Raw genomic sequence first — 27,943 nt, 5'->3', positions numbered from 1 at the left:
AACTTCGATATACAGTTCTGAAAGACATGTTGTTAATAATACTGCCTTGTACTTTTATGCTTAATATTTGAGCAAGATGATCACTAAAACCTGCATTGAAAATTTTTAGTGAGGTATTGTGTAAACTCTTCTTGACTAGAAACTGGTCAAGAGCTGTTTGGCAAGTTTCTGATACTCGAGTAGCTGCTTTTACTTCAGCCTTTAAATTGTAGGACATTGCAAGGTTCAAAATGGTCTCCCTATTTCCACTATTCATGAGGAAGTCAATATTGAAGTCACCACAGATTATCAATTCACAATACATTTTATTTACTTTATTTAACAATGACTCCATTTTGTTTAAGAAAAGTTCAAAATTCCCGGATGGTGATCGGTAAACTGTAGCAATAACCAGGTTGAACTGAGTAATTTTTATAGCTGCAATTTCATAATCCTTTTCGACATTTGCCCTGGTCAAGTCAGGTAGTGTAATAAAATCTACATTATCCTTTGTGTAAATTGCTACCCCACCCTGCTTGCTGTTTTTCCTGCAGTAGTAAGCAGCCAAGACAAATTTGTTTATTTTCGTATTCTGGATTAATTCTGGGTTAAGCCAGTGCTCAGAAATGCATAACACTGAGATATCATTAAGTTCATGTGTTAATAGAACGTTAATTTCATCGATCTTATTATGCAGGGATTGCACATTATTGCAGGGAGAGTTCCCACCTGTGCAATTCAGAAAAGCTGGCGTTGGTGAGAAGAATCCATATGGCACAGGCAGTGAAGTAGCCATTGAACTGAAGGATGTTGTGTTGGGAAGTGTGCTCAGCATCAGGGTGGTCCACTTGTTTCTTGGCCACAGTTTGTCAGTGACAATCCATGCAGACAGACAGCTTGTTGGTTGTCATGCCCACATAAAATGCAGCACAGTGGTTGCAGCTTAGCTTGTAGATCACATGACTGTTTTCACAGGTAGTTCTGCCTTTGATGGGATAGGTCATATTTTTGACCAGACTGGAATACGTGGTGGTGGGAGGATGTATGAGACAGGTCTTGCATCTAGGTCTGTTACAGGGATATGGACCATGAGGTAAGGGGTTGGGAGCTGCGGTTGTGTAGGGATGGACGAGTATGTTGTGCAAGTTTGATGGGAGGAGTGGGAAGGATAGTGCACAGGACACAATCCCTGCCCTCAAACCCTTATCTCACGGTCCACATCCCTGTAATAGAGCTAGATGTAAGACCTGTCCCATACATCCACCCAACACCACCTACTCCAGTCTGTTCACAAACATCACCTATCTTGTCAAAGCCAGGGCTACCTGTGAAACCAGTCATGTGATCTACAAGCCAAGTTGCAACCACTGTGCTGCAATCAATGTGGGTATGACAACCAACAAGCTGCCTGTCTGCATTAATGTCCACCGACAAACTGTGGCCAGGAAACAAGTGGACCACCCCGTTGCTGAGCACCCTGCCCAACACAACATCCTTCATTTCAATGACTGCTTCACAGCCTGTGCCATATGGATCCTTCCCACCAACACCAGCTTATCCAAATTGCGCAGGTAGGAATTCTCCCTGCAATATATCCTACATTCCCATAACTCTCCTGGCTGGAAACTTCGTTAGTCATTGTCCTCACTCATCCAGCCCCTTTCCTATCCCCATTTCAGCACTACATAGCCCTCATTCCACCAACACATCCAGTCTTTTTACTTCTCTTCTTTTTCACTACCATGCCTCCCCACCCCTTCCCCTGCTCACCTCTTCACAGCCCTCCATCTAACCTCCTGACAGCACCTAGCTGCTCACTGCCCCACCCTCTCTCCATCTTGTCCCTGCACGCTCCCCAGCAGCACCTCACTGTACTCATCCCTACCCTGCTATCCCTCCCCCTCCCCACCACAGCCTCCTCCTTATCCCCACCCAGTTGCTACGCCCATCATGCACTGCTGCTGCTGCTTGCAGTGTGGCTTCAGCTGCCAGAGAATACAGTAATCTGTGTGTGAGTTGCATTTGTGTGTGTGTGTGTGTGTGTGTGTGTGTGTGTGTTTGTGTGTGTCTGTCATTTATTTTTGACAAATGCCTCGTTGGCTGAAAGCTTATTCTGTGACAGTCTTCTTGTTGTGCCTATCTGCAACTCAGCATCTTCGCTATATGATGAGTAGCAACTTTCCTTTTCATAATATTGTTACATTCCATCCTGGAATTTCCATTGTTTAATCACAAGAAATATGTAATTTTTTCCAAGTAGACAGCAGAAAAATAAAATTTATGGGCCACATTACAAAACACAGTTTTGAAGGCCAGCTGCTGACCTGGATAAACCAGGCAACATTTCTTCAATGATCTGTAGATGACTCTGTGATAACAAAACTATAAAGTAATGCAAAGTGAAGCAAAAGACTGAATAAAGTTGTTTGCAGCACAAAGGCTTAAGCTTCAGAATGTGTGATTTGAATAAAGTTTGATTCTATTCATTGCTTTCTGTTTGTTTGTGTGTGACAGTTCTTCTATTTTGAAGATGATAAATGCAATATAATTTCCCATATCTTCTCCTGGCCTTGAATTTTAGTGTGATTATTCCTGATACTAATAAGGGAATTAACAAGTATAAAGTGAGTAAAGTTTCATTCTATTCCTTTAGTTTTCATAAAATTTGACATGCATTCAAGTAGGAAATCATATCATCAAAATATAGAATAACTTATCACTTGGTATTTTTCAAGGCTACATTGTTGTTGTGGTCTTCAGTCCAAAGACTGTTTTGATGCAGCTTTCCATGCTGCTCTATCCTGTGCAAGCCTCTTCGTCTCTGAATAACTACTGCAATTTATGTCGTTCTGAATCTGCTTACTGTATGCATCTCTTGGTCTTGCACTATAATTTTTCCCCACACTTCCCTCCAATACTAAATTGGTGATCCCTTGATGTCTCAGAATGTGTCCTATCAGCTGATCCCTTCTTCTAGTCAGTTTATCCCACATATTTCTTTTCTCCCCAATCCTATTCAGTATCTCCTCATTAGTTATGCTATCTAACCACCTAAACCCTTGATGTCTCAGAATGTGTCCTATCAGCTAATCCCTTCTTCTAGTCAGTTTATCCCACATATTTCTTTTCTCTCCAATCCTAGTCAGTACCTCCTCATTAGTTATGTTATCTAACCACTTAATCTTCAGCATTCTTCTGTAATGTCAAATTTCAAAAGCTTACTCTTTTCTGGTCAAAACTCTTTATTCTCCATGTTTCACTTCTATACATGGCTACACTTGATAAAAATACTTTCAGAGAAGGCTTCGTAACACTTACATCTATATTTGATGTTAACTAATTTCTTTTCTTCACAAATGCTATTCTTGCCAATGCCAGTCTACATTTTATATCCTCTCTACTTCAGCCATCATCAGTTATTCTGCTGCCAAAATAGCAAAACTCATCTACTACTTTCAGTGTCTCATGATCTAATTTAATTTCCTCATCATTACCTGATTTAATTAGAATTTATTACATTATCCTTGTTTTCTTTTGTTGATGTCATCTTATATCCTCCTTTCAAGACACTTCCATTCTGTTCAGTTGCTCTTCCAGGTCCTTTGCTGTCTCTGACAGAATTACAATATGATTGGCAAACCTCAAAGTTTTCATTTCTTTTCCCTGAACTTTAATACCTACCACAAATTTTCCTTTTGTTTCCTTTACTGCTTGCTCAATGTGCAGATTGAATAATATTGGTGATAGGCTACAACCTTGTCTCACTCCATTCTCAGCTATTACCTCTCTCTCATGCCCCTAAATTCTTACAACTGTCATCTGGTTTCTGTATAAGTTGTAAATAGACTTTCATTCCCTGTATTTTACCCCTGCTACCTTCAACATTTCAAAAAGAGTATTTCAAGAAACAATGTCAAAAGTTTTCTCTACATCTACAAATGCTATAAACATAGGTTGCCTTTCCTTAACCTAAGACTTTTCATAGGGTCAGCCTTACCTCGCACGTTCCTACATTTCTCTGCAATCCAAACTGATCTTTCTTGAGGTTGGCTTCTACCAGTTATAAGGCTAATTGTAATTTTAAAAAAGTATATAGATCAGCATATATTTTGTGCAGATTTGTAAAAAACTAAGAACAATCACTATTTTGCACAAATAAACATGATTTAATCAGGTTTTTTAATAATTCATTGCCTATTTCTAACAAAATATTTTAAACTTATTTCATTCTCCTTGTGCATGTTAGCAAACAATAACAAGAAAAATCTTGACACTCCTTACCTGAAATGGATCTGTAGTTGAATCACTCAGTGCTGTGACTTCTTTCAAACATGTAACACATGTGCTCAGTACAAGGACAAGATGAATCGTCCATGATCTTAAACGGTCAGATTCCATGTTGGATGCTATTTGAAGACTCCTAGATTATGCCAGAAACCTGAAAAGTTACCACATTCAGAGTGTATTCTTAATGTTTTCTACATGTACAGTACACAATTAGAGAACTGGAAATGGCCTTATGTGTGAGAAGTAGCATGCCTCATCTTCACTCGGGTAGCACCATATATTTACAACAGAATGACTCATGTGGCATAGTGGTAATGTAATTATGGGCCACTGCATGGAATTATGATTAAAATTCAGAGAGCAGTATTGTGTAAATGAATATCATCTCTTCCATATAACTGAAATGATTTATGCAGCTCATACCAGGAGAGTTCTCAGGAGGCACATTTTTTGTCTGCTCCATATCACTGGTTTTTTCTTAAAAGTAAAGAGATTCTCTGGAGTATTGTTGTGTGCTGACTTCAGGTAAAGTACTCAGAATTTTCATTCACATGCAGTTTTGACACATATAGAGAATTTGTGAGGTATGCAAAATGTAGCTATTTAATCATAGTAATATTGTTTTGTGAACATTTGCAATGTAACCTGCTACTAAAAGATGTTTTATTTTATAGTTTATTATACACCTACCTGTATATTTCTGTGGTTTTATAATGATGAGGGCCATATGCTCATTTTACAAATTTTTTATCACATAAACTTCAGCAACACTTGATAAATTGAATGATGTCTGCTTTTACAAATTTCTGCATCTACATTTACATGGATATATGATTGTTTTGAGAGTAAGAAAACAACCTGTGCAACTCTTTTGGATTTGAGAAAACACTTGACACTGTCTCCCAGAGTATATTTATCAAAAAGCTCCAGTACTAAAGAGTTGAAGAGAATGCTCTTCACCTTATTGAGTCATACTTAAGCAACAGAGAGCACATAGTAACTATAAACAATCAAAAGTCAGACTCATTACCTGCTACAAAAGCCATTCCTCATCATTCTGTACTGGGTCCATTCCTGTTCATTGTATACATAAATGACTTACCCTCATTCTTGTTGTGTGAGGTAGTATTGTACTTACCTCTCATTCTTGCCACATGAGTTAGAATTGTATGCAGTTGATACAATTCTAGTCACACAAGTTGACAATCACGGGGAGTTGCGACATAATTCAAATGTAGCAATGGACCAATGCACTAACAGGTTTCAGCAAAATTATTTTCAAATTGATAATAATGAAACTAAAGACATTGTTTTCAATTTATGTGTCTCCAATATAACCAAACTATTAGGTCTCTACACAGATCAGAACCACAGATGGGTGTGTCATTCAGAAAAATTGTGTTCCAAATTGTCTTATCTGTTGTACAAACTGAGGAATGACGTAAATAAAATCCTGCCAGTATATGAATATTTTGCTTTTTTGCACTCCCACCTTACCTATGGAATTCTTCAGTGAGTATCTGCCTCAGCTCAAAAATTGTGTTCAAGTGGCAAAAAGAGGCTATCATATGTATAACAGCACTTACTCTAAGAGAATCTTATAAAGATCACTTAAAAGAGCTCAGTATTATGATAGGCCCTAGTGTCTATATTTATAGTTTCTTCCCAGTGTTGATGAGAATTTAAATAATTTTAATGTTAGAATGCCCATACATGAACACAACACAAGAATTGGACAATCAGTTAGCAGTGTTGTTTAAGAAGAAAGCGTATTACACCATAAAAGAGTATAACACAAACATACACACAAAATTCAAGCTTTCGCAAGAAACGGTTGCTTCATCAGGAAAGAGAGAAGGAGAGGGAAAGGCAAAAGGATGTGGGTTTTAAGGGAGAGGGTAAGGAGTCATTCCAATCCCGGGAGCGGAAAGACTTACCTTAGGGGGAAAAAAGGACAGGTATACACTCGCACACACACACATATCCATCCACACAATATGTCTGCTTGTGTCTGTATATGTGTGGATGGATATGTGTGTGTGTGCAAGTGTATACCTATCCTTTTTTCCCCCTAAGGTAAGTCTTTCCACTCCCAGGATTGGAATTACTCCTTACCCTCTCCCTTAAAACCCACATCCTTTCATCTTTCCCTCTCCTTCCCTCTTTCCTGACGAAGCAACCATTGGTTGCGAAAGCTTGAAATTCTGTGTGTGTGTTTGTGTGTTTTTTATTGTGTCTGTCTACCAGTGCTTTCCCGTTTGGTAAGTCATGGAATCTTTGTTTTTAATATGAGGGAAACATTCCATGTGGGAAAAATATATCTAAAAACAAAGATGATGTGACTTACCAAAAGAAAGCACTGGCAGGTCGATAGACACACAAACAAACACAAACATACACACAAAATTCTGGCTTTCGCAACCAATGGCTGCTTCGTCAGGAAAGAGGGAAGGAGAGGGAAAGACGAAAGGATGTGGGTTTTAAGGGAGAGGGTAAGGAGTCATTCCAATCCCGGGAGCGGAAAGACTTACCTTAGGGGGAAAAAGGATGGGTATACACTCGCACACACACACATATCCATCCACACATATACAGACACAAGCAGACATATTCAAAGGCAAAGAGTTTGGGCAGAGCTGTCAGTCGAGGCGGAAGTGCAGAGGCAAAGATGTTGTTGAATGACAGGTGAGGTATGAGTGGCGGCAACTTGAAATTAGCGGAGATTGAAGCCTGGTGGATAATGGGAAGAGAGGATATATTGAAGGGCAAGTTCCCATCTCCGGAGTTTGGATAGGTTGGTGTTAGTGGGAAGTATCCAGATGACCCAGACGGCGTAACACTGTGCCAAGATGTGCTGGCTGTGCACCAAGGCATGTTTAGCCACAGGGTGATCCTCATTACCAACAAACACTGTCTGCCTGTGTCCATTCATGCAAATGGACAGTTTGTTGCTGGTCATTCCCACATAGAATGCGTCACAGTGTAGGCAGGTCAGTTGGTAAATCACGTGGGTTCTTTCACACGTGGCTCTGCCTTTGATTGTGTACACCTTCCGGGTTACAGGACTGGAGTAAGTGGTGGTGGGAGGGTGCATGGGACAGGTTTTACACCGGAGGTGGTTACAAGGGTAGGAGCCAGAGGGTAGGGAAGGTGGTTTGGGGATTTCATAAGGATGAACTAAGAGGTTACGAAGGTTAGGTGGATGGCGAAAGGAGGAAAGACACTTTTGTGGTTCAAATAACCAGAGCCACTTCCTCACCCCCTCAAACCCAGAACCTCCCACAGAAGAACCACAAAAGTGCCCCACTTGTGACAGGATACTTTCCGGGACTGGATCAGACTCTGAATGTGGCTCTCCAGCAGGGATACGACTTCCTCAAATCCTGCCCTGAAATGAGATCTATCCTTCATGAAATCCTCCCCACTCCACCAAGAGTGTCTTTCCGCCATCCACCTAACCTTCGTAACCTCTTAGTTCATCCTTATGAAATCCCCAAACCACCTTCCCTACCCTCTGGCTCCTACCCTTGTAACTGCCCCTGGTGTAAAACCTGTCCCATGCACCCTCCCACCACCACTTACTCCAGTCCTGTAACCCGGAAGGTGTACACGATCAAAGGCAGAGCCACGTGTGAAAGCACCCACGTGATTTACCAACTGACCTGCCTACACTGTGACGCATTCTATGTGGGAATGACCAGCAACAAACTGTCCATTCGCATGAATGGACACAGGCAGACAGTGTTTGTTGGTAATGAGGATCACCCTGTGGCTAAACATGCCTTGGTGCACAGCCAGCACATCTTGGCACAGTGTTATGCCGTCCGGGTCATCTGGATACTTCCCACTAACACCAACCTATCCAAACTCCGGAGATGGGAACTTGCCCTTCAATATATCCTCTCTTCCCGTTATCCACCAGGCCTCAATCTCCGCTAATTTCAAGTTGCCGCCACTCATACCTCACCTGTCATTCAACAACATCTTTGCCTCTGCACTTCCGCCTCGACTGACATCTCTGCCCAAACTCTTTGCCTTTGAATATGTCTGCTTGTGTCTGTATATGTGTGGATGGATATGTGTGTGTGTGTGCGAGTGTATACCCGTCCTTTTTTCCCCCTAAGGTAAGTCTTTCCGCTCCCAGGATTGGGATGACTCCTTACCCTCTCCCTTAAAACCCACATCCTTTCGTCTTTCCCTCTCCTTCCCTCTTTACTGACGAAGCAGCTGTTGGTTGCGAAAGCTAGAAATTTGTGTGTATGTTTGTGTTTGTTTGTGTGTCTATCAACCTGCCAGCACTTTCTTTCTTTTGGTAAGTCACATCATCTCTGTTTTTTTTTTTGTGGTCCTTACGCAAGATGTACATTGGCAGCAGTAGAAATGTTCTGCAAGCAGCTACAAATGGCAGTTCTCTAAATTTTCTCAAAAGTGTTTGACAAAAATAATGTTGTCTTCCCTCCAGAGATTCCAATTTGAGTTCACAAAGAATCTCCATAATACTTGTGTTATGACCACATAAAACCAAAGTAGGGAAAGCAAATGCCAGACTGACATTCATAGGATGAACCTTAAGAAAATGTAACTCATCCAAGAAAGAAGCGGCTACAAAGCATTTGTTCGACCAATTCACGAGTACTGTTTATCAGTGTGGGATCCCTTACCAGACTGGACTGATAGAAGAGACAGAGAAAGTCTGACAGATAATGCTGAGCTTTGTTTCAGGGTTGTCTGTTTGTTGTGAGAACATTACAGAGATGTTCAACAAACTCCAGGGGCAGATGTACTTCCCCACACATATATCTTGTGAAATGATCATGACAAGAAAATTGGAGAAAGAGCTTTACTGACAGTCTTTCTTCTCATGCTCCATTCACAACTGAAAAATGGAAATGGGGGTGGGGGGTGTTGGCAGGGGGGGGGGGGGGGGGGGAGGGGGAGATCAGTCAGTGGTATCAGAAGTACCATCTACTACACACTTTCAGGTGGCTTGCATGGTTTTGATGTACCAATCACTGTAGCTGTAGGTCTTACCTGCTGTTAATAAATCTAGCACCTCATTTCTGAATTGCTTCAGTGTCTTCCTTTCTGCTGGAGTTCCCAAACACTCTAGCACTACAGAAGAATGGGTTATAGTAGTTCTCAGTACACTAGCCCCCAAGGGACCGATGACCGTAGCAGTCTGGTGCCTTTAATCCCCCAAACCAACCAACCAACCTACACTAGCCCCTTTTTAGACAAGCTACAATTTCATATTCTACTCCCAACAAAACAAATCACCTGCCCTGCTGCTGCCCTTATGTGCTCATTCCATTTCATATCTCTTTCCAGATTGTGCCTTGATATTTACTCATCAGGTCAGTGTCAAGCAGCACACCACCTCTACTGTATCTGAGCTTTAAGCAGGGTTTTTCTAGGAGAAGGAATTTTGCACCACTTAGCAGATAATACGCCCGGAGTACTGCATAGGCCACTCAACAATAACAAAATAGTGAAGGTGTTTCCTGACAGAGCGCAGGGCTTTAGTAGTGCACTAACACTTTATATCATTCATTATAGAGTGGACTGGTTCTGGATGAGTCTGGTGCATTGTACACTGCTTTCTAGTGAATGAGTGCCAGAGATGGTGGAAGGGTACCTGTGACCACTATAGAACGTGGAGAAAGAAGAAATAGGTGTCACAGGGTCTGCTGCAATGAAGAAGAGGGACAGCTACTGGGAAAGGGTGAGGACTCCAGAATGTGCAGCAGCTGAGAGAAACACTTCCTCAAATGTTATACCACACATTGAAAATGTGGAAAACAGCCCTGACACACTAGCAGAACCCAAAATGGCCTCTGCAGCAATGCTGATGATAACTGTCTGGAACCAAATGAGAATGAACCACTTTTGCCTGAATCTCAGCAAATATCTGAACCACCATTTATGGTCACATGCCAATGTACGCCAACTAAGAAGGGGAAGGAAAGTGATGCCCTTCTCAAACATTTAAATGAGAATAAAGAATACAGAGTCCACTTTAAAAACATTCTGGAAAAGCTGTCAGAACCACCACCACCACTACCACAAGATGATGAAACAGACCTGTTCTTCAAAACCATGGCTTTGACTGTGAAAACATTTTTGCCAAATTCCATACACGGAACAAGCTTGGAGTTTTCTGAATCATCACTGAGATGGAAGAGTTAAACTAACAGCTTGGATTACAATGAAACTGAGTTGTCCTCACAGCACTATTCCCTAGGACCACCAGTGACACACCTACAATACCTCTTACAATGAAGTTGGTCAAACAAGTGATATTTTCACTCAATCACTCAATTTCTCATGAAATGACCTCACTGGTGACCAGTATTAATAAACAAATAATAAAGGCCAACACAATGTTTTGCATAAGGTTCCATATTTTATTTGATAAATGAAAGTCACTGGAATCATTGGAAACTGAGTTGTGCTTATATGTAGTTGAGGCTTTTGGTGCATGTTATACACCTGTTTAATGTTTATATTTTCAATGAATTTCCTCCAAATTGTAAAAAGTTATCAATAACAAGTATAAGAAATCTGCTTTCACACAATGTACTTCCCAGACAGAACATGTGGACTGAATAGTTAATGCATTTTCAGTTTTTTTACCTAAGAAAATGTGATGTATTTAAGTTCCATGTCCCTGTCAACAGAAAATGCCATGTCCTGTTCGCTTTGCACAAAATTCCTGCACCTAAGAAAACCCAACTTTAAAAGCTTTGGTTTTGCTACTCGTCTACATTAAATTACATTTTTCTACATTAAGAGCTGACATTTATCACAGCAAATATGCCCAAAAGAAAAAAAAGAATGCACTATGACAGAATTATCTGACTGTGATGGAAATCAACAGATGTGATGTATGTACATTTACAGACAAACAAATGATTACACTTTCAGAAATTGGAATGTTTATTGAAGAGCAAGGCAATAATGTGCTGGACCAACCTCTGGCCCTTTGCAAGTTGTCAGAGCTGCTGGATGTCCTCCTGAGTTATATTGTGCCAAGTTTTGTCCAATTGGCACCTTAATTTGTCAAGATCCCAAGCTGGTTGGAGGACCCTGTCCATAAGGCTCCAAACATTCTCAATTGGAGATAGATTCAGTGATCTTCCTGGCCAAGGCAGGGTTTGACAAGCATGAAAACAAGCATTAGAAACTCTTGCCATGTGAGTGCTGACATTATCTGGCTGAGATGTATGACCAGATATGGCTTGCCGTGAAGGGCAAGAAAACCAGGCATAGAATAATGTTGATGTACCGGTGTGCTGTAAGGATGACACAGATGACAACCAGAGGGACCCTGCTATAAAAAGAAATGTCATTCCAGACTATCACTCCTGGTTTTCAGCTGTACAACCTATGACACTCAGTTTGGTATCCCACCACTGTCTGGGGCATCTCCAGACATGTCTTCATTGGTCATCAGGACTCAGTTCAAAGTGGGACTCATCACTGAAGGCAATCCTACTCCAGTCAATGAGATTCCAGGCTGAAGATGTATTTGTAGTCACCACAGGCAGTGGTGAGATACAAACCTGACTGCTGCCCATCGTATGGCCTGACAAACAGCAGTGATCATCTAGTCCAGTCATTTTCATAGCATGACCCCTCTCGTTGTCATCCACAACACTCTTGGAGCACAGCATTGTGTTGATGATATTCTGCACCCCATTTTGTTGCCCTTCATGGAAAGCAATTCTGAGCTTACATATCAGCAAGATAATGCCTGCCTGCACTTGGCGAGAGTTTCTACTGCTTGTCTTCATGCTTCTCAAACCCAGCGATGTCACTGGATTTCACCCAAACTGAGAGCATTTGGTACATTATGGGCAGGATCCTCCAACCAGCTTGGTATTTTGATGATCTAGTGTCCAAATTGGACAGAATTTGGCACGATATCCCTCAGGAGGACATCCAACAAGTCTATTAATCAATGTCAAGCTGAATAACTGTTTGCATAAGGGCCAAGGTGGACCAGTGTGTTACTGATGTGCTCAGTTTGTGGAGTTCTTTCTCTTGAATAAATCATCCAGTTTTTCTGAAATTCTAATCATTTGTTTGTCTGCACACATACATTAAGTCTACCAATTTATGTCACATTCAGATAGTTCCCTCATGGTGCATCATTTGTTTCATCTTAGATTGCAGAAAGTAACTCTAAGCCATCCCACATCTTCCTACAGTCACTCAACAATGGCACTTTCTTATACTCTACAGTGTCATCAGCTCAGAGCTGCAGACTGCTGCTGACCCTCTATATCAGTTCAGGTATGTATGTAGAGAACAAGAGTTGTCCTGTGTTACTCCGCTGGGGCATGTCTGCTAATACCATTGTCTCTGATATACACTTGCCATCCAGGACAACACAGGGGGTTCTATTATTTAACAAGTCTTTGAGCCACTTACATACATGGGAATCTATTTCATATGTTCGGACCCATGTTAACTGCCTAAAGTGGAGCACTGTGTCTAAAACATTCCAGATTAGATGCTGCCCCTTGCTGTTCATTGACGGTTCACAGGATATCATGTGAGAAAAGGCAAGTTGAGTTTTGCATGAGTAGTGCTGTCTAAATCTGTGCTAATTTCTAGACAGAAGCTTTTCTGCCTCAAGGAAATATATTATGTTCGAACTTAGTATATGTTCAAGGATTCTGAAACAAACCAATGTTAAGGATATTGGTCTGTAGGTTTGCAGGGTGTTCTTTTACCCTTCTTATATGCAGGAGTCACCTGCACTTTTTCCAGTCACTTGGGACATTTTGCTGGGTGACAGATTCTCATAAAAACAAGTTAAGTATGGGCCAATGCCATAGAGTACTCTATGTAAGATGAACTGGGATTCCATCCGGAACAGGCGACTTATTTGTTTTCAACTCTTTCAGTTGCTTTTCAGTGCCTAGAACACCTATTTCTATGTCCTCCCCATTGGAATCTGTGCGATGGTCAAACAATGGTATGTCTTTAGGATCCTAGAGCATCAATGATGACTTTACAACGTTAGCTTCCTTTGGATGTCTTCTGCTGCCACTCCAGATTGGTCAACCAGTGACTGGGTAGGAGCTTTCAATCCGCTTAGTAATTTTATGTAGGGCCAGAATTTTCTTGGGGTCTTGGAGAGACCTTTCGCTAACGTATGACAGTGGAGGTTATACACTTTGTGCTTTGATATTTTATAGACATATTAATTTCTACTAACTTCTGCCTCACAACATTTCCGCATAATTTTTTGAATCGAGAGTGCATGTAACAATCTCTGCTTCTTCAGCATTTTTCAAATTTTTGTTACTAAACCATAGTTTGCCCTTTCCATCCTTAATACACTTACTTCTCCAGAGAAAGATTTACAATCAGTTTAAATTTTGCCCATAATTCCCCTGCTCCATCATATTTATAATAAAGGATGTCATTCTTGTCTAAGTAGTATTCTAACAACTGCTCGTCTGCTTTTTCCAGCATAAAAACTCTCCTAACCTTCTAGATGAATTTAGGAGCTTTAGTAACCATGGTTATGATGACCCTAATTCCTGTGTCTATACTGACACTGTCAATAATGTCAAGTAGTTTGTAGCTACAAGGACTAAAACATTTCCATTGCACCGAGTGAGGTGGCGCAGTGGTTCGACACTGGACTCGCATTCGGGAGGATGACGGTTCAATCCCGCGTCTGGCCATCCTGATTTAGGTTTTCCGTGATTTCCCTAAATCGCTTCAGGCAAATGCCGGGATGGTTCCTTTCAAAGGGCACGGCCGACTTCCTTCCCCATCCTTCCCTAATCCGATGAGACCGATGACCTCGATGTCTGGGCTCCTTCCCCAACACAACCAACCAACATTTCCATTGCATGTGGTCTGTAGATATCCCAGTCTGTACATGGTAGTTTAAAGTTGCCTCCAACTAACATTCCGTTATTGGGTTGCATTTGCACTATTGCACTTTCTTTGAATGATTCTAAAAATGTCACAGTGGTAAAGACATCCATTAGTTTCCTGTTATATGTATCCAGATAACTTCACAGTCAGACTCAGTTTTGACTTTGATAAAGAGAATATTTCTGTTGACTGCAATGAACGCTCCCCCACCTATGGCATCTACTCTGTCTTTCTGATATACATTCGATGCAGAGCTTTCTACTTTGCATTTCATTCAGCTCTAGGTTCCAAGAACAACAGGAGTGCAAGAACTTTCCTGGAGGTTTGTAAATGCAGGAACTTTGTTAAGAATACTTTGACAATTCACTGTCAAAATTTTGACAGTTGAAATGTCTCTACTTTGTATGTGATTTGATTTTGATCTCTATGAATTTACTGGTGAGCATTCAGAGGGCCCAAAATACCACCAACCCAAAAAACTCCCATTTGCACTCAACAAGCATTCTGTTACCCAAGTAGTTGCTTTCTTTACGTGGTGCATCCATGACCCATCATGGGGAGTCCTAGGATCCTCCACCCCATGATGCAGGTCTAGAAATCTGCAGGCAAGACCAACACAGAATTGACAGAGCCTTTGGTTGAGATCCTCCACTTGGCTCCAAACCAAAAGACCCCAATCGACTCTGGGCATGATGCTGCAGATTGTGAGCTTTGTTTGGAACATGTGAGTGGAGCCAGCAGTCATCACCATTTCCACAAGCTGACCACACAAAATGAGGATGGCCTCTGAACCCATGTGACATGTATAATTGGTGCCAGCATGATCCAAAACTTGATGATAACTACACCCTCCACCCCTCAACAGGGAATACTCGACATCTTGAATGAGGCATCCTGGCAGACATATAAGGTGCAGATTGGACTTATTTCTAGTGCTGTACAGTGTTCCTCTGAGGGGCTCCATAATGTACCTAGCATAGGAGATACCAAGTACTAGCAAACTGCGCCTCACTTTCTTTCCACCCCTCCCCCCTCCCCAAGAAGCAGCCACTCATCTAGTCATGAGGAGGAATTGTGAGATCAGACAGCCAGTCCACACACTGACACCGGCCACAAGCAATATGAACACATTATAACCTGCCACACACTTTGTAGTGAGTGCAGTGCCTTAAGTAGGATACTGTGGAAGATGCCTCAGTAGCAGAGCCCATGGGCAAAACGAGTGGCACTTGAGGTGTTCCGTGTGATGTATCAGTTTCTTCCCCACTGATACAGGTTGCAGATGGCTGACCATGCTCAACAGCATCTTCAGCTGTTCACAGAAAGCGGCTATTTTTTGATTTCCACAGGTTGTACTAATTCTCCTGACCGTTTTTGCTACTTCTGCAGCAAACTTGGGAAATAGTAGGCAATCTTGGGCTTTGTCAGAAATGTATTTTGTGTACTTAGGTTTAAAGTTTAGGGTACCCAAAGATCTAAAGAAGATCAAAAGAAATGCCCTCTCAAGATGAGTGTATTAAAATCCAAGTGATTAACTGCCAAATCATTCACAATGAAGAGCCAACGTTTGAAGGGCTTCTAAAAAGCTGTGGAGCTCAAATTATAGTAGGTGCAGGAAGCTGACTAAAAGCTCTAAATTGATAGCAGTGGGATATGTGGAGAAAAATCTGGATCGGAAGCTACAAGGTTACAAATTCTCTTTAAGATTTGGAGTGATTGAGAAGAGAAGTTAGGATCGCTTTGGCTATCTGAGCATGCTTCACGTCCAACACAAACTCCCAACTTGTCACACACTACCCACTACCATCACTGCTTGCAGCCTCTTGCTATTTCACAGAAGAGTTTTGACGAAGACTGCCTCTGCATTGAATGGTCATTAATTGCTGCCAAGGTGCTTACACACTGAAGCGCCAAAGAAACTGGTACAGGCACGCGTATTCAAGTACAGAGATACATAAATAGGCAGAATATGGGGCCGTGGTCGGCAATGCCTATATAAGACAACAAGTGTCTGGCACAGTTCTTAGATGAGTTACTGCTGGTACAATGGCAGGTTATCAAGATTTAAGTGAGTTTGAACGTGGTGTTATAGTTGGCGCACGAGCATTAGGACACAGCTTCTCCGAGGTAGGGATGAAGCAGGGATTTTCCCATACTTCGATTTCATGAATGTACTGTGAATTTTAAAGAATCCGGTAAAACATCAAATCTCTGACATCGCTGCGACCGGAAAAAGATCCTGCAAGAACGGGACAAACGATGACGGAAGAGAAATGTTCAGTGTGACAGAAGTGCAACTCTTCCACAAATTGCTAGAGTTTGAATGCTGGGCCATCAACAAGTGTCAGCATGTAAACCATTCAATGAAACACCATCAATATGGGCTTCCGGAGCCTCGTGTACCCTTGATGATAGCATCATACAAAGCTTTACATCTCACCTGGGTCCGTCAACACAGACATTGGACTGTCGATGACTGGAAACATGTTGCCTGGTCAGATGAGTCTCGTTACAAATTGTATCGAGCGGATGGACGTGTGTGGGTATGGAGACAACCTTTTGAATCCATGGACCCTGCATGTCAGCAGGGGACTGTTCAAGCTGGTGGAGGCTCTGTAATGGTGTGGGGCGTGCGCACTTGGAGTGATACGGGACCCCTGATACATCTAGATACGACTCTGACAGGTGACACACACGTAAGTATCCTGTCTGGTCACCTGCATCCGTTGATGTCCCTTGTGCATTCTGAAGGACTTGGGCAATTCCAGCAGGACAATGCGACATGCCACACGTCCAGAATTGCTACAGAGAGGCTCCACGAACACTCTTCTGAGTTTAAACCCTTCCGCTGGCCACCAAAATCCCCAGACATGAACATTATTGAGCATATCTGGAATGCCGTGCAATGTGCTGTTCAGAAGAGATCTCCATCCCCTCGTACTCTTACGTATTTATGGACAGCCCTGCAGTATTCATGGTGTCAGTTCCCGCCAGCACTACTTCAAACATTAGTCGAGTGCATGCCACATCGTGTTGCACTTCTACGTGCTCGCGGGGGTCCTACATGATATTAGGCAGCTGTACCAGTTTATTTGGTTCTTCAGTATATTTATGTGATGTCATCATAAGACACTACTCGTGTGCTGGCCGTCAAAAGCCTGCCAGTGCGAGTATCAGTATTTGGCCTCCGAGATGTCGCGCCAACTAGCAACTAACAAAAGTAAGGTCCCACACCCCTTGCCATCCTCAACGCCGCCCTTTGGACACCAGTGCCCTCTATGGCGCTGGAACATAAAAGACAGCGACGACAGCACACAGGGTACCAGTTTCTGAAAAAATAGAAATATTTTGACATCTAGTATAAATTTAAGTGTTAGGAAGTCTTTTCTGAAGGTAGTAGTCTCGATTGTAGCCTTGTACAGAACTGAAATGTGGGCGAAAATTCAGACAAGAAGAAATAGTAGCTTTTGAAGTGTGATGCTACAGAAGAACGCTAAACATTGGACGGGTAGTTCGAATAACGAAAGAGATGGTACTGAATCGAATTGGGGAAAAAGAAATTTATCGCACAACTTGTTAAAAGAAGGGATCGCTTGATAGGACACCCTCTTAGGCATCGACAAAGAGTCAGTTTAGTAACTGAGCGAAGTGTGAGAGGATAAAAGTTTTAGAGGGATACCACGGGATGAATACATTTAAGATTCTTAAATGGATTGTTGGATAGTCGCAGTATTTATTGCAGTAATTATTCTGGAATGAAGAGAGTCGCAGAGGATAGCATCAAACGAACATTTGGACTGATTGCCTTAACAACAACATCCAGTTAGATTTTGACAAAATACGAGGGTGGTTTGAAAAGTTCTCGGAATCATCACGAGAGGTCAGCGCTAGGACAACGAATTGTTCACGTGATATTCATTGGACTGTTGCCTGTAAGTACGTGTCACGTCACTGCTCTTGGAAGAGAGCTGTGGCAGTGACATGGCTCTGTTGTTGTTCCGCGTAGTGATTTGCTAAGATGGAAAAAATCGAGATTCGAGCAGTGATTAAGTACTTCGTAAAGAAAAGTATGAAAGCAAAGGACATTCATGCCGACTTCCAAAATACACTAGGGAACTCTGCTCCTTCATATTCAACTGTTGCCAAGTGAACAAATGAATTTAAATTTGGTCGGGTAGAGCTTAGATGATGATCCATGCAATGGTCGGCCAAGATGTGTCCCAACTACAGAAATCACTGCAGAAGTTCACAAAATGGTCACGGAGGATAAACGATTCGAAGTGCGTGAAATTGCTCACGTTTGCCAGATGTCATCTGAAGAGGTATACCACATTTTAACTGAAAAATTAGAAATGAAAAAAAAATTAGAAATGACAAAATTATCTGCAAGATGGGTGCCGCGACTCTTGACGCTGGATCAAAAACGCTCGAGAGTGGACATATTGGAACAATGTTTGGCGTGTTTTAGGAGAAATGAATAAAATTATTTGTGCCGGCTTGTGACCACAGATGAAACTTGGCTGCACTACTATACTCTAGAGACATAACTGCAATCGAAGCAGTGGAAACAAGCTGGTTCTCCGCCACCAAAGAAAGCAAAGACAATTCCTTCGGCGGGAAAGGTCATGGCATCAGTGTTCTGGGATGCGAAGGGGTTTTGTTTGTGGATTATCTCCTCACTGGGCAAACAATTACTGGAGAATGCTATGCTAACCCCCTAGACAAATTGCAACAAAAGATACACGAAATAAGGCCAGGTTTAGCAAGGAAGAAAGTCATCTTCCAGAAGACAATGCGCGCCTGCACACTTGTGCTGTCCCCATGGCAAAATTACACGAACTAAGGTATAAATTCATCAGGTTACCTTCCATTCAGAAGGCTGTTGCACGCAGTGACTGTTATATTGACTTGTAAATAATAGATTTCAGCTATCAGTCATCCTTTTGAAATTGTATTGGCAGATCTAGATTTCAGCTAGAAACTAGCCATTCTCAATGCACTATCATTTTTGATCAATGCATGTAATGCCTGTTGGTCGGGCTTCATCCATTCAGTTAATTGAATATTGATCAAAACTGATAGTTCATTGAGAATGGATAGTTCCTAGCTGAAATCTAGATCTGCCAATACAATTTCAAAAGGACGACTGATAGCTGAAATCTATTATTTACAAGGTATGAATTGTTGCCACACCCGCCTTATTCACCTGATATGGCTCCGTCAGACTTCCATCTGTTCCCAAAACTGCAAATTTTTCTTGGTGAATGAAGATTCACTTAACGAAGAACTGATAGCCGGTGTTGACAACTATTTTGCAGGCCTGGAGGAAAGTTATTTTCGAGATGGCATCTAGGCACTGGAACATCGTTGGACCAAGTGCATTAATCTTCAAGGAGACTACATTGAAAAATAAAAAATGTTTCAGTGATGTAAGTACCTTTTTTCTATTCCGTTCCGAGAACTTTTCAAACCACCACCGTAATAGTGATGTGCAAAGGCCGACAACTAAGCCCTTTTTAAACATAAATTCGAAGTCTTGCAGTTCACAGAACATAAAATCGTGTTCAAAAATGGTTCAAATGACTCGGAGCACTATGGGACTTAACTGCTGAGGTCATCAGTCTCCTAGAACTTAGAACTACTTAAACCTAACTAACCTAAGGACATCACACACATCCATGCCCGAGGCAGGATTCGAACCTGCGACCGTAGCGGTCGCGCGGTTCCAGACTGTAGCGCCTAGAACTGTTCGGCCACTCTGGCCGGCTAAAATCGTGTTGTGTGGCTACAGGACTGATGACTCAGTCGTATCATACACGTACTTAGGATTCACAATGTGCAGGAGACGTTCCCTAGAGACTAAGCTGTACCTAAATAAAGTACCAGGTTAGGAACAACTGGCAGGGTACTGAGAAACTGCAGTTCGTCTTCAGAAGCATTACATACAAAAGTCGTGCGCTGCCTGTAGTTGTGTGCTGACTAAGTGTATCAGAGTAGACTCAAAAGAGTCATGAGGCGTAACGCAGCCGGCGAGAATTATAAAGGCTTGTTTGACCGTCGAAAGAGTGTAGCAGACTTGTCGCAAGATCATAACTGGCACACACTCCTGTAAGGATGCAGTCATCTCACCAGAACCTGCTTGGGATATTTCAACAATAGTCTTTCAGAGCAGAAACTACAAGTATTATTTAGCTAACAGTATATCTGTTCCGTGGAGACAGCGCAGATAAAATTAGTGAAATGATAGTCCGCACAGAGGCGTATAAACAGTCATTGATCCCATGCGTAAATGCAACGGGAAGCATTATCATTGTTCTCAGCTTTACACTGTTTTAGTATTTTCCGCTAACCCAAGATTATATATCAAATATAATTGACATTCTCCATTTGTGCCGATGTGTCCATAAATTTTCTTCGATATTTCTTCTTCTCCTTAGTGTCTGAGTCCCTTGTATCCATGTGGCCACTGGGTTCCTCCTTTCTTCCTTCCTGGTGATTCCCATTCCACGGTTCATCATGGAAATCTCTCCTCTGACATCCTTTTCACACGCCCACACCATACGAGTTGTTTTTCTCTTCCACAAAATCAATAATCGAACTTGTGATGCCTATTTTCTTCCTGATGTCTACACTTCTGACCCTTTCCCGCCTGCATCTTTTTGCAGACCGTCTCGAAAAGTCAATATTTCTATTAAATGGGGCTTAACTTTCCATACATAATATCCACATGTCAAAATGCTTCTAACAAGTGTTATCAAGATTTTTCCTTTTGTTCCCTTCCAAATCTGTTTATCCCATAAAATGCCATACATTCCTACAAATTGCGACTCCTAAGTACGTGAATGACACGACTACCTCTACTTGTGAATCTTCACTGGTAGAATAATATGTACTCTCTAGTATGCGCTTCACAGTAATTTTTAGGGCATACATATACGTAAATGTGGCGTAGTAGCAGAGAGGAAAAACCATGTGGGGATACAAAGCGAAGCAAAGTGATCATAAAAAATGTAACGCATTTCATGGTGACTGTTGTCACTCGCGATAACAACTCAGCTTTGCATCCGCAACGAAGTTTTATCGCGTACGTTTACACTTACTGGCATCCACATCATATTCAGCGCATCGCGACGGCTGTTCGTCCTGTGTCTGGCTGTTAAGTTCAGCTCGCACAGTGCCCAAGGAAACTGCTCTCGGGATTTAAGCACTGTCATATGCGGGGAAACATTTTCCGCTCCAGAGATTTAGGAACTTACAGCGATGATCGCAGATATTAAGAGTTTCCGGAATTTTATTTAAGACCACCTCTGGCGCACGACAATGTATGCCTATTAACGTCATATGTGCAATTTTCACAGTCGCAGCCAGTGCAAATTGTGTCAGAAACAGACACGAGTATATTCTTAGCATGTGCACTACAAATAAATAAAAATTACAAGGGCTAAAATGTATTGCAGTTATGCGCATGAGCGACCACGTTAGTTCGGAGTCAGCCACGGGGTGCTAGGTATTGCGTTGCTATTGGCGAACTCTAAACCCACGGTGTTTATATTACTTGGACGGACCTTCCTTCACTTTAGAATTCTGTTAACCAAATGACATCTATAAGCCAGAAAATATCTAATATCTATATCTGAACATCTAATATAAATTTAAGTTCTATTTGCTCATAGGTCCACAACCTCAATCTATTTTTCAAAAGAAAACATTGTCAGAATAGACTGAAAAATCAGCCAACCAGTTACAAATAAAGATTTACTATCCCTTGACCATGGTTTCGATTATTTGTAAAAATATCTTCTTCAGAAGTATTGGCCATCAGAGACTAAGGCCAACTGCTACAAATATACAGACTCAGGGGACCAGGAAAAATTGTGCTACAGGGGGCGCTATTAATACATTTGTAGAGGAATTTTCATACTTACTGTATTATAGAATGCTGTTGTTCAACACAACCAAGGCGCGGTTCTTACGCGCATATATTTAGCGCCCCCTGTAGCACAATTTTTCCTGGTCGCCTGAGTCTGTATATTTGTAGCAGTTGGCCTTAGTCTCTGACATAAGGTACATGTAACTTACGCAAAATATTTTATCTTGTGATGTCTATTGCTTCATGTGATGAAATAAGTGAGCACATTTATTTCACAAATATATTACTTTTAATATTTTATTATGTTAAAAAAATTACTTTGTAACTGGTGCAGTTTCAGCAGAGGGCTCAGGGCGTCTCCTGTCAGCAGCTTTAACTGGACAGAACTGCCTCGGTTTTGAAAGAAAGGCAACTTGTGTCACGTAGACACGGCGTGAATTACTCTGGGAGAAAACTTGTAAAGATTCCACTGGGCCTTTGAAATAAATTTTTTAAGCAAATTCCCTAAAATATACCTTGACTGGCTGCCATCCTGTACACCACTGCCCATCACGACGTAGGATGCCGCCTGGTGGCGTTTTGGGCACGTGACGCGGTAAGAAAAGTATGTAAGCGAAGCAGACACGGATTAGATTAGATTAGTACTTGTTCAATAAATCATGAATACGACACTTCATAATGATGTGGAACGTGTCAGGTTAAAAAAAGGTTTCTATACAAGATATTACATGACACTTATATATATATTCTTAATGGCAACTCCTTCTACTCATTAGATGAATTTATGGATATAGTAAGTGGGTAATTTCCCCAACCCCCCAATATATATATATATATATATATATATATATATATATATATATATATATATATATATATATTGGGGGTTCCCCAACCCCACTTACTATATCCAAAAATTCATCTAATGAGTAGAAGGAGTTGCCATTAAGAAATTCTTTTAATTTCCTTTTAAATGCTCTATGGCTATCTGTCAGACTTTTGATGCTATTAGGTAAGTGACCAAAGACTTTCGTGGCAGAGTAATTTACCCCCTTCTGAGCCAAAGGTTTAACCTTGAGTAGCGAAGATCATCCTTTCTCCTAGTGTTGTAGCCATGTACGATGCTATTAATTTTGAATTCGTTCGGATTGTTAATAACAAATTTGATAAGTGAATATATATATTGTGAGGTTACAGTGAAAATCTCTAGCTCTTTAAATAAGTGTCTGCAGCATGATCTTGGATGAGCTCCAGCAATTATTCTGATTACACGCATTTGAGCAATGAACACTCTTTTAGTCAATGATGAGTTACTCCAGAATATGATGCCATACGAAAGCAGAGAATGAAAATAGGCGTGGTAAGCTAATTTACTCAGATGTATATCGCCAAAATTTGCAATGACCCTAATAGCATAAGTAGCTGAACTCAAACGTTTCAGCAGATCTTCAGTGTGTTTTTTCCCGTTCAACCCCTCATCAATGCATACACCTAGAAATTTTGAATACTCTACCTTAGCTACCGATTTCTGATCGAAGTCTATATTTATTAATGGTATCATTCCCACGGACGTGGGATCACCCTAGCGAAAATATGGCCTACAAATGGGGAAATCCATTGAGATACGTGACTTTGACAAAGGAGAGATTATTATTACGCAGAGCTTGTGATTGAGTATCTCGAAAACGGCAAAGTCGGTCGAATGTTCACGTGCTACTGTCGTGAGCATCTACGGGAAGAGGTAGATGGACAGTGAAACTACCATTAAGCGCTAAATGGTTGGACATCTACTACTCTTCACAGAACGTGGGATAGTCGGTGATCTGTAGCATCTCTGCCGAAGGAGCACAATGACGGTGCATGCATGTGTTTCGGAGCACACCGTTCATCGTACTTTGTTGAACATGGAGCTCCACAGCAGACCATCCCTACGTGTTCACATGTTGGCACGGGACCATCGGGATTCGACAGTCGATCAATGAAAACGTGTGGGATTTTCGGGTGAATCACATTTTTGCTGCACTAGGTCGATGGTCATCTCCACAAACGCAGTCATCGAGGTGAGCGACGGCTCGAAACGTGCAGCGCGCTACGGACACAAGCGGGTGGGAGCAGTAAGATGCTTTGGGAGACTTTGTCATGCGCTTGCGTTTGATCTGTGGTAGTAATCGAAGATACGCTGACTGCTCCGAACCACCTGCATCCCTTCATGTCTGATGTCTTCCCCGACGGCTACGTCATATTTCAGCAGCATAATTCTCCGTGACTCGGAGCCAGAACCGTGCTACTGTGGTTTGAGGAGCATTATAGTGAACTCACGTTGATGTCTCGGCAATAAAATTCGCCTGATGTAAATCCTGTGGAACCCATCTGGGTCGCTATTGGGGCGCCATCACAGCGTATGCAAATCAGCGGCCCGTTTTTACCCGAATCACAAGACCTGTGCGTAGACATCTAATGCCATATAACCTCTTCGAACCTACCAACAAACCGTCGGATCCCCGATAGGCAGAATCGGTGATGTATTTCGTTCCAAAGACGGAAAAACAAAGCAAGTGAGCAATTTAAGCTGTGCTATTAGTTTCCTACCTGCTATATACTTGTAGATCGTGACATGTTCGAAAAAAAAACAAAGTATTTTTGACAAGCAAGAGTATAAATTGAAGTGCTGTCATCAGATTCGTTGATAACAACATACTAGAAAATGGAAAAACATAATACTTGTGTAAATTAAGTAAAAATGAAGAAAAACAGAAATGGAATAAAGTATAGAAATTTATTAAATATTGGTAACTCTTTGTTACTCTTTGAAAGGATGTGAAGGACATGTCTACCTCCTAAGTGAAACACAGGTAACAGAAAAAAAGAAAATGAAAGAAGCGACATAACTTCATAGCGGATTCTAAATCATTTTGGCAGCTAGAAAAAAACTCAAAAACAAGTCTTTCTCCTGACTCCCCCGCCTTCTCCACGTGTATTCAAATAACTATGAATCGAAAGCGTGCTTGCATTTATTAGGATTCCGAAATGATCGTTTTATGGCAGACCAGGTGGCTCTTTGAAATATAGAATACGATTAACAGAGAGATGAACAAAACCTTCACCTTTCAGGCAGTTGTACGAAGTGAAGCTGTCAGAAATAACAGTACTTCCAGCGAGTACGCACTTTTTCAGAACTCTCAGGAGAATACGCTTTGCTCTTCTGCGTATCACTTCAAGGCAGCACTTATTGCTACCGCTTTCTAGACCACCAAAGACCGATCTGCCAGCTACACGTTTTCCCCTATGAAAGTTGCGCTTCCCAAATTTTGCTTCATCCTGCTCAACGACTTTTGCAACGCCATCGAGAAGATCTCCGCTGTGAACACAAGACTTCTCGGGGGAAGCTCCTCCAGCCTCGCAAACATACTTCCGATGAGATAAGAGTATCAGAACATTCGCTGACCCACAGAAACGTCATCTTCAAAGCCGCCCCTATGGAGAGGCTGCTCCCAGCCAAGCGGCTACTAAGACGACGGTTGCCTCTTTTCTGCAGCACCGTTGAAGACCGTCTGAACGACCATTTCTAGCAACAAAGGCCATTTGCGCAGGACATGTCTTACATGTTTTGCCGTTTCAAGGATTCCCTGGTTAAAACACCCCTGTACGACTTCACCATGTAAATTAAATAGCTTCGATATGAGTTACCATCAGTCACGAAAACTCCTAAAATATGCCTACAAATAAAGAACACACCGAAAAATACCGACTAACCAACCTTGAAATCCACGGTAACTAAGTGACAGTACTTAATGTTGAATTCTCCCACCATTCAGCGTTTATCATTACTTGCTATAGACTATCACATCAGTTTACGGAATATAATTATATTTAACTAAGAAAGTTTCGCTAGTGTGGAACCACTTCGCTAACTGTACATCATATAAATTCAAAATTCCTACCAGACAGAAAATATATCAACTACTCTTACTTACGGAGCGAAATAAATGAAAAACGACATTCTCATTTATTAGAGTTTCCTACTAATGCCACCATCCTACTTTCTTTAAATAATGCTGTAAATACCAAAGAGCTTTCCAAATTTTTACAAGCAGCGAAGATATCTTTGTAATAAGAACCCAACACTGGGAATTATTTTAACTGTCGTATCAATATGTATTTCACTTTTGCAGTTATTTCAGTTTAGGTTTTGAGCAACTGTATATATAGTGCTTTTTTCTGATTTTATCTCTTAACTTTTGGTGCTGTATAAAACTGATACACTGCATGTTCAACAACTTTGTTAAATGTATAAGTGTGTCTTTATTTATATCTGTGGTTCAGATGGCTCTGAGCGCTATGGGACTTAACATCTGAGGTCATCAGTCCCCTAGAACTTAGGACTACTTAAACCTAACTAATCTAAGGACATCACACACATCCATGCCCGAGGCAGGATTCGAACCTGCGACCGTAGCGGTCGCTCGGTTCCAGACTCAAGCGCCTAGAATCGTGCTGCCAGTCAATCCGGTGAATGTATACAATTTAGAACGATGTTCGAACATTTGTAAGTGATAGTCTGAGTCATTTATTTCGAATTATTGTTTTCCAAAGCATTGTGCTTAATTTGCAATAGTCTTAAAATTCCTGTGTTAATGGTGATGATTATGTACGATTAATCCCTAAGGAGCAACAAAGCTTAAAAAAATTGTTAGAAAGTAAAAACGAAAAAGTTTCGCTCCTAAAAATATTTTAAAGCCCGATAAATCGCTAATCTGCGCGTGTAACAGCTGGAAATTCGAAGTTTTTTGAGAGAGTTTCAAATTGGCGCGTTAGCAAGCCATTTCGTAATTCCAGAGCAGCAAAATTTATTAAATCAGAGATTCAGCAAAGCGATGAAGTTCTGTAATAAGCCTAAAAATAGCGGTGGCTGGCCGTTCTTTTCCTGTAATTGAAAGTAGTCATGTTGGTTCTTTAAATGACCTACACATATAAATAAATATTTGTAATGATTCTTATTCGCACCGTCCCCGTGCGGCAAAGATATCGCAGGGAGGTAAGATTACATCTGAGCAAGCTGACAGAAAATAGAAACCTATATTATCAATTTCTTTTATGTACTTCAATTTTTTTCACCGATCTCGTTGCCTGTCGGTCTTTTGAGCTGGAGCGATAAAGACTTATCTACTTGCGCTCTCCCAATATTGTGTTAATTAAGAGTTATAATATGCGGAAGTCGTAATTTTCGTTCTGCTACCGAGCTGCGTTTTAATCTCTACATCCCGGTGTGACGAGGACTTGCGTTTTTTAAATTCACCTTTCCGGAGATGTCAACACGAATGCAGCCGATGCAACCACGCCGGCATTGTTGTACATCGTTGGGGAGGCGAGGTGAATATCAAGCCGTACACCAAAACTCCAAGGAATAAATTTTCAAAAAATGTCCCAGGAATGCCACAACGTTTCTTAACCCCCACGGATCCATACCTGCGTGCGTTTGTGGACTTACAATTCCTGGTTCGGCTAAACGTGCATTAGCATAACTACATCAGCTCTGAACAATTCACATTTGCTCTCTCTCTAACTACTATATAGCGACGTCTGAGTCGTGACGCTTGTTGCAAACAAGCGAAATGACTTTGCGCTAACCTTTAAGGTATGATCGTTCCAGACATCGAATGCAAATTGTTGATGCTTTCGAGACGCGAGTGCAAAATGCACACTACTTTTGAATGAGATCTGCTTATGCTAGTGACGTAATGATATTCTAAAATCTGTGGTCTCTTATGAACAAACCTTAATGACGCGCACACAGTCACGTGACTTTTGGAGTTGGCGACAGAAATTCCGTCCTGCCCATCTGAATGCTCATTCAGTAGATAACGCTACTCAATGGATTTTACAAAAGGCCACTACATAGTGCTGCTG

At 41.4% G+C, this 27,943-nt stretch overlaps 1 protein-coding gene across 1 annotated transcript in view; it reads right to left on the bottom strand.

Annotated features, from left to right (window-relative positions):
• LOC124778072 (lysosomal alpha-mannosidase-like) overlaps positions 1–27,943 on the bottom strand; it is a 291,632-nt gene that overhangs the window by 187,791 nt on the left and 75,898 nt on the right. The window contains exon 2 of the mRNA XM_047253619.1: positions 4,261–4,417. Coding sequence (XP_047109575.1) covers positions 4,261–4,377 — 117 coding nt within the window. The 5' untranslated portion in view covers positions 4,378–4,417. The remainder of the gene's footprint in view (positions 1–4,260; positions 4,418–27,943) is intronic.

The sequence above is a fragment of the Schistocerca piceifrons genome, chromosome 1 (genome assembly GCF_021461385.2).
Source record: "Schistocerca piceifrons isolate TAMUIC-IGC-003096 chromosome 1, iqSchPice1.1, whole genome shotgun sequence".
In the NCBI taxonomy this organism is placed as follows: Eukaryota; Metazoa; Arthropoda; class Insecta; order Orthoptera; family Acrididae; genus Schistocerca; species Schistocerca piceifrons.
This window is presented reverse-complemented; position numbering and strand designations above follow the sequence as displayed.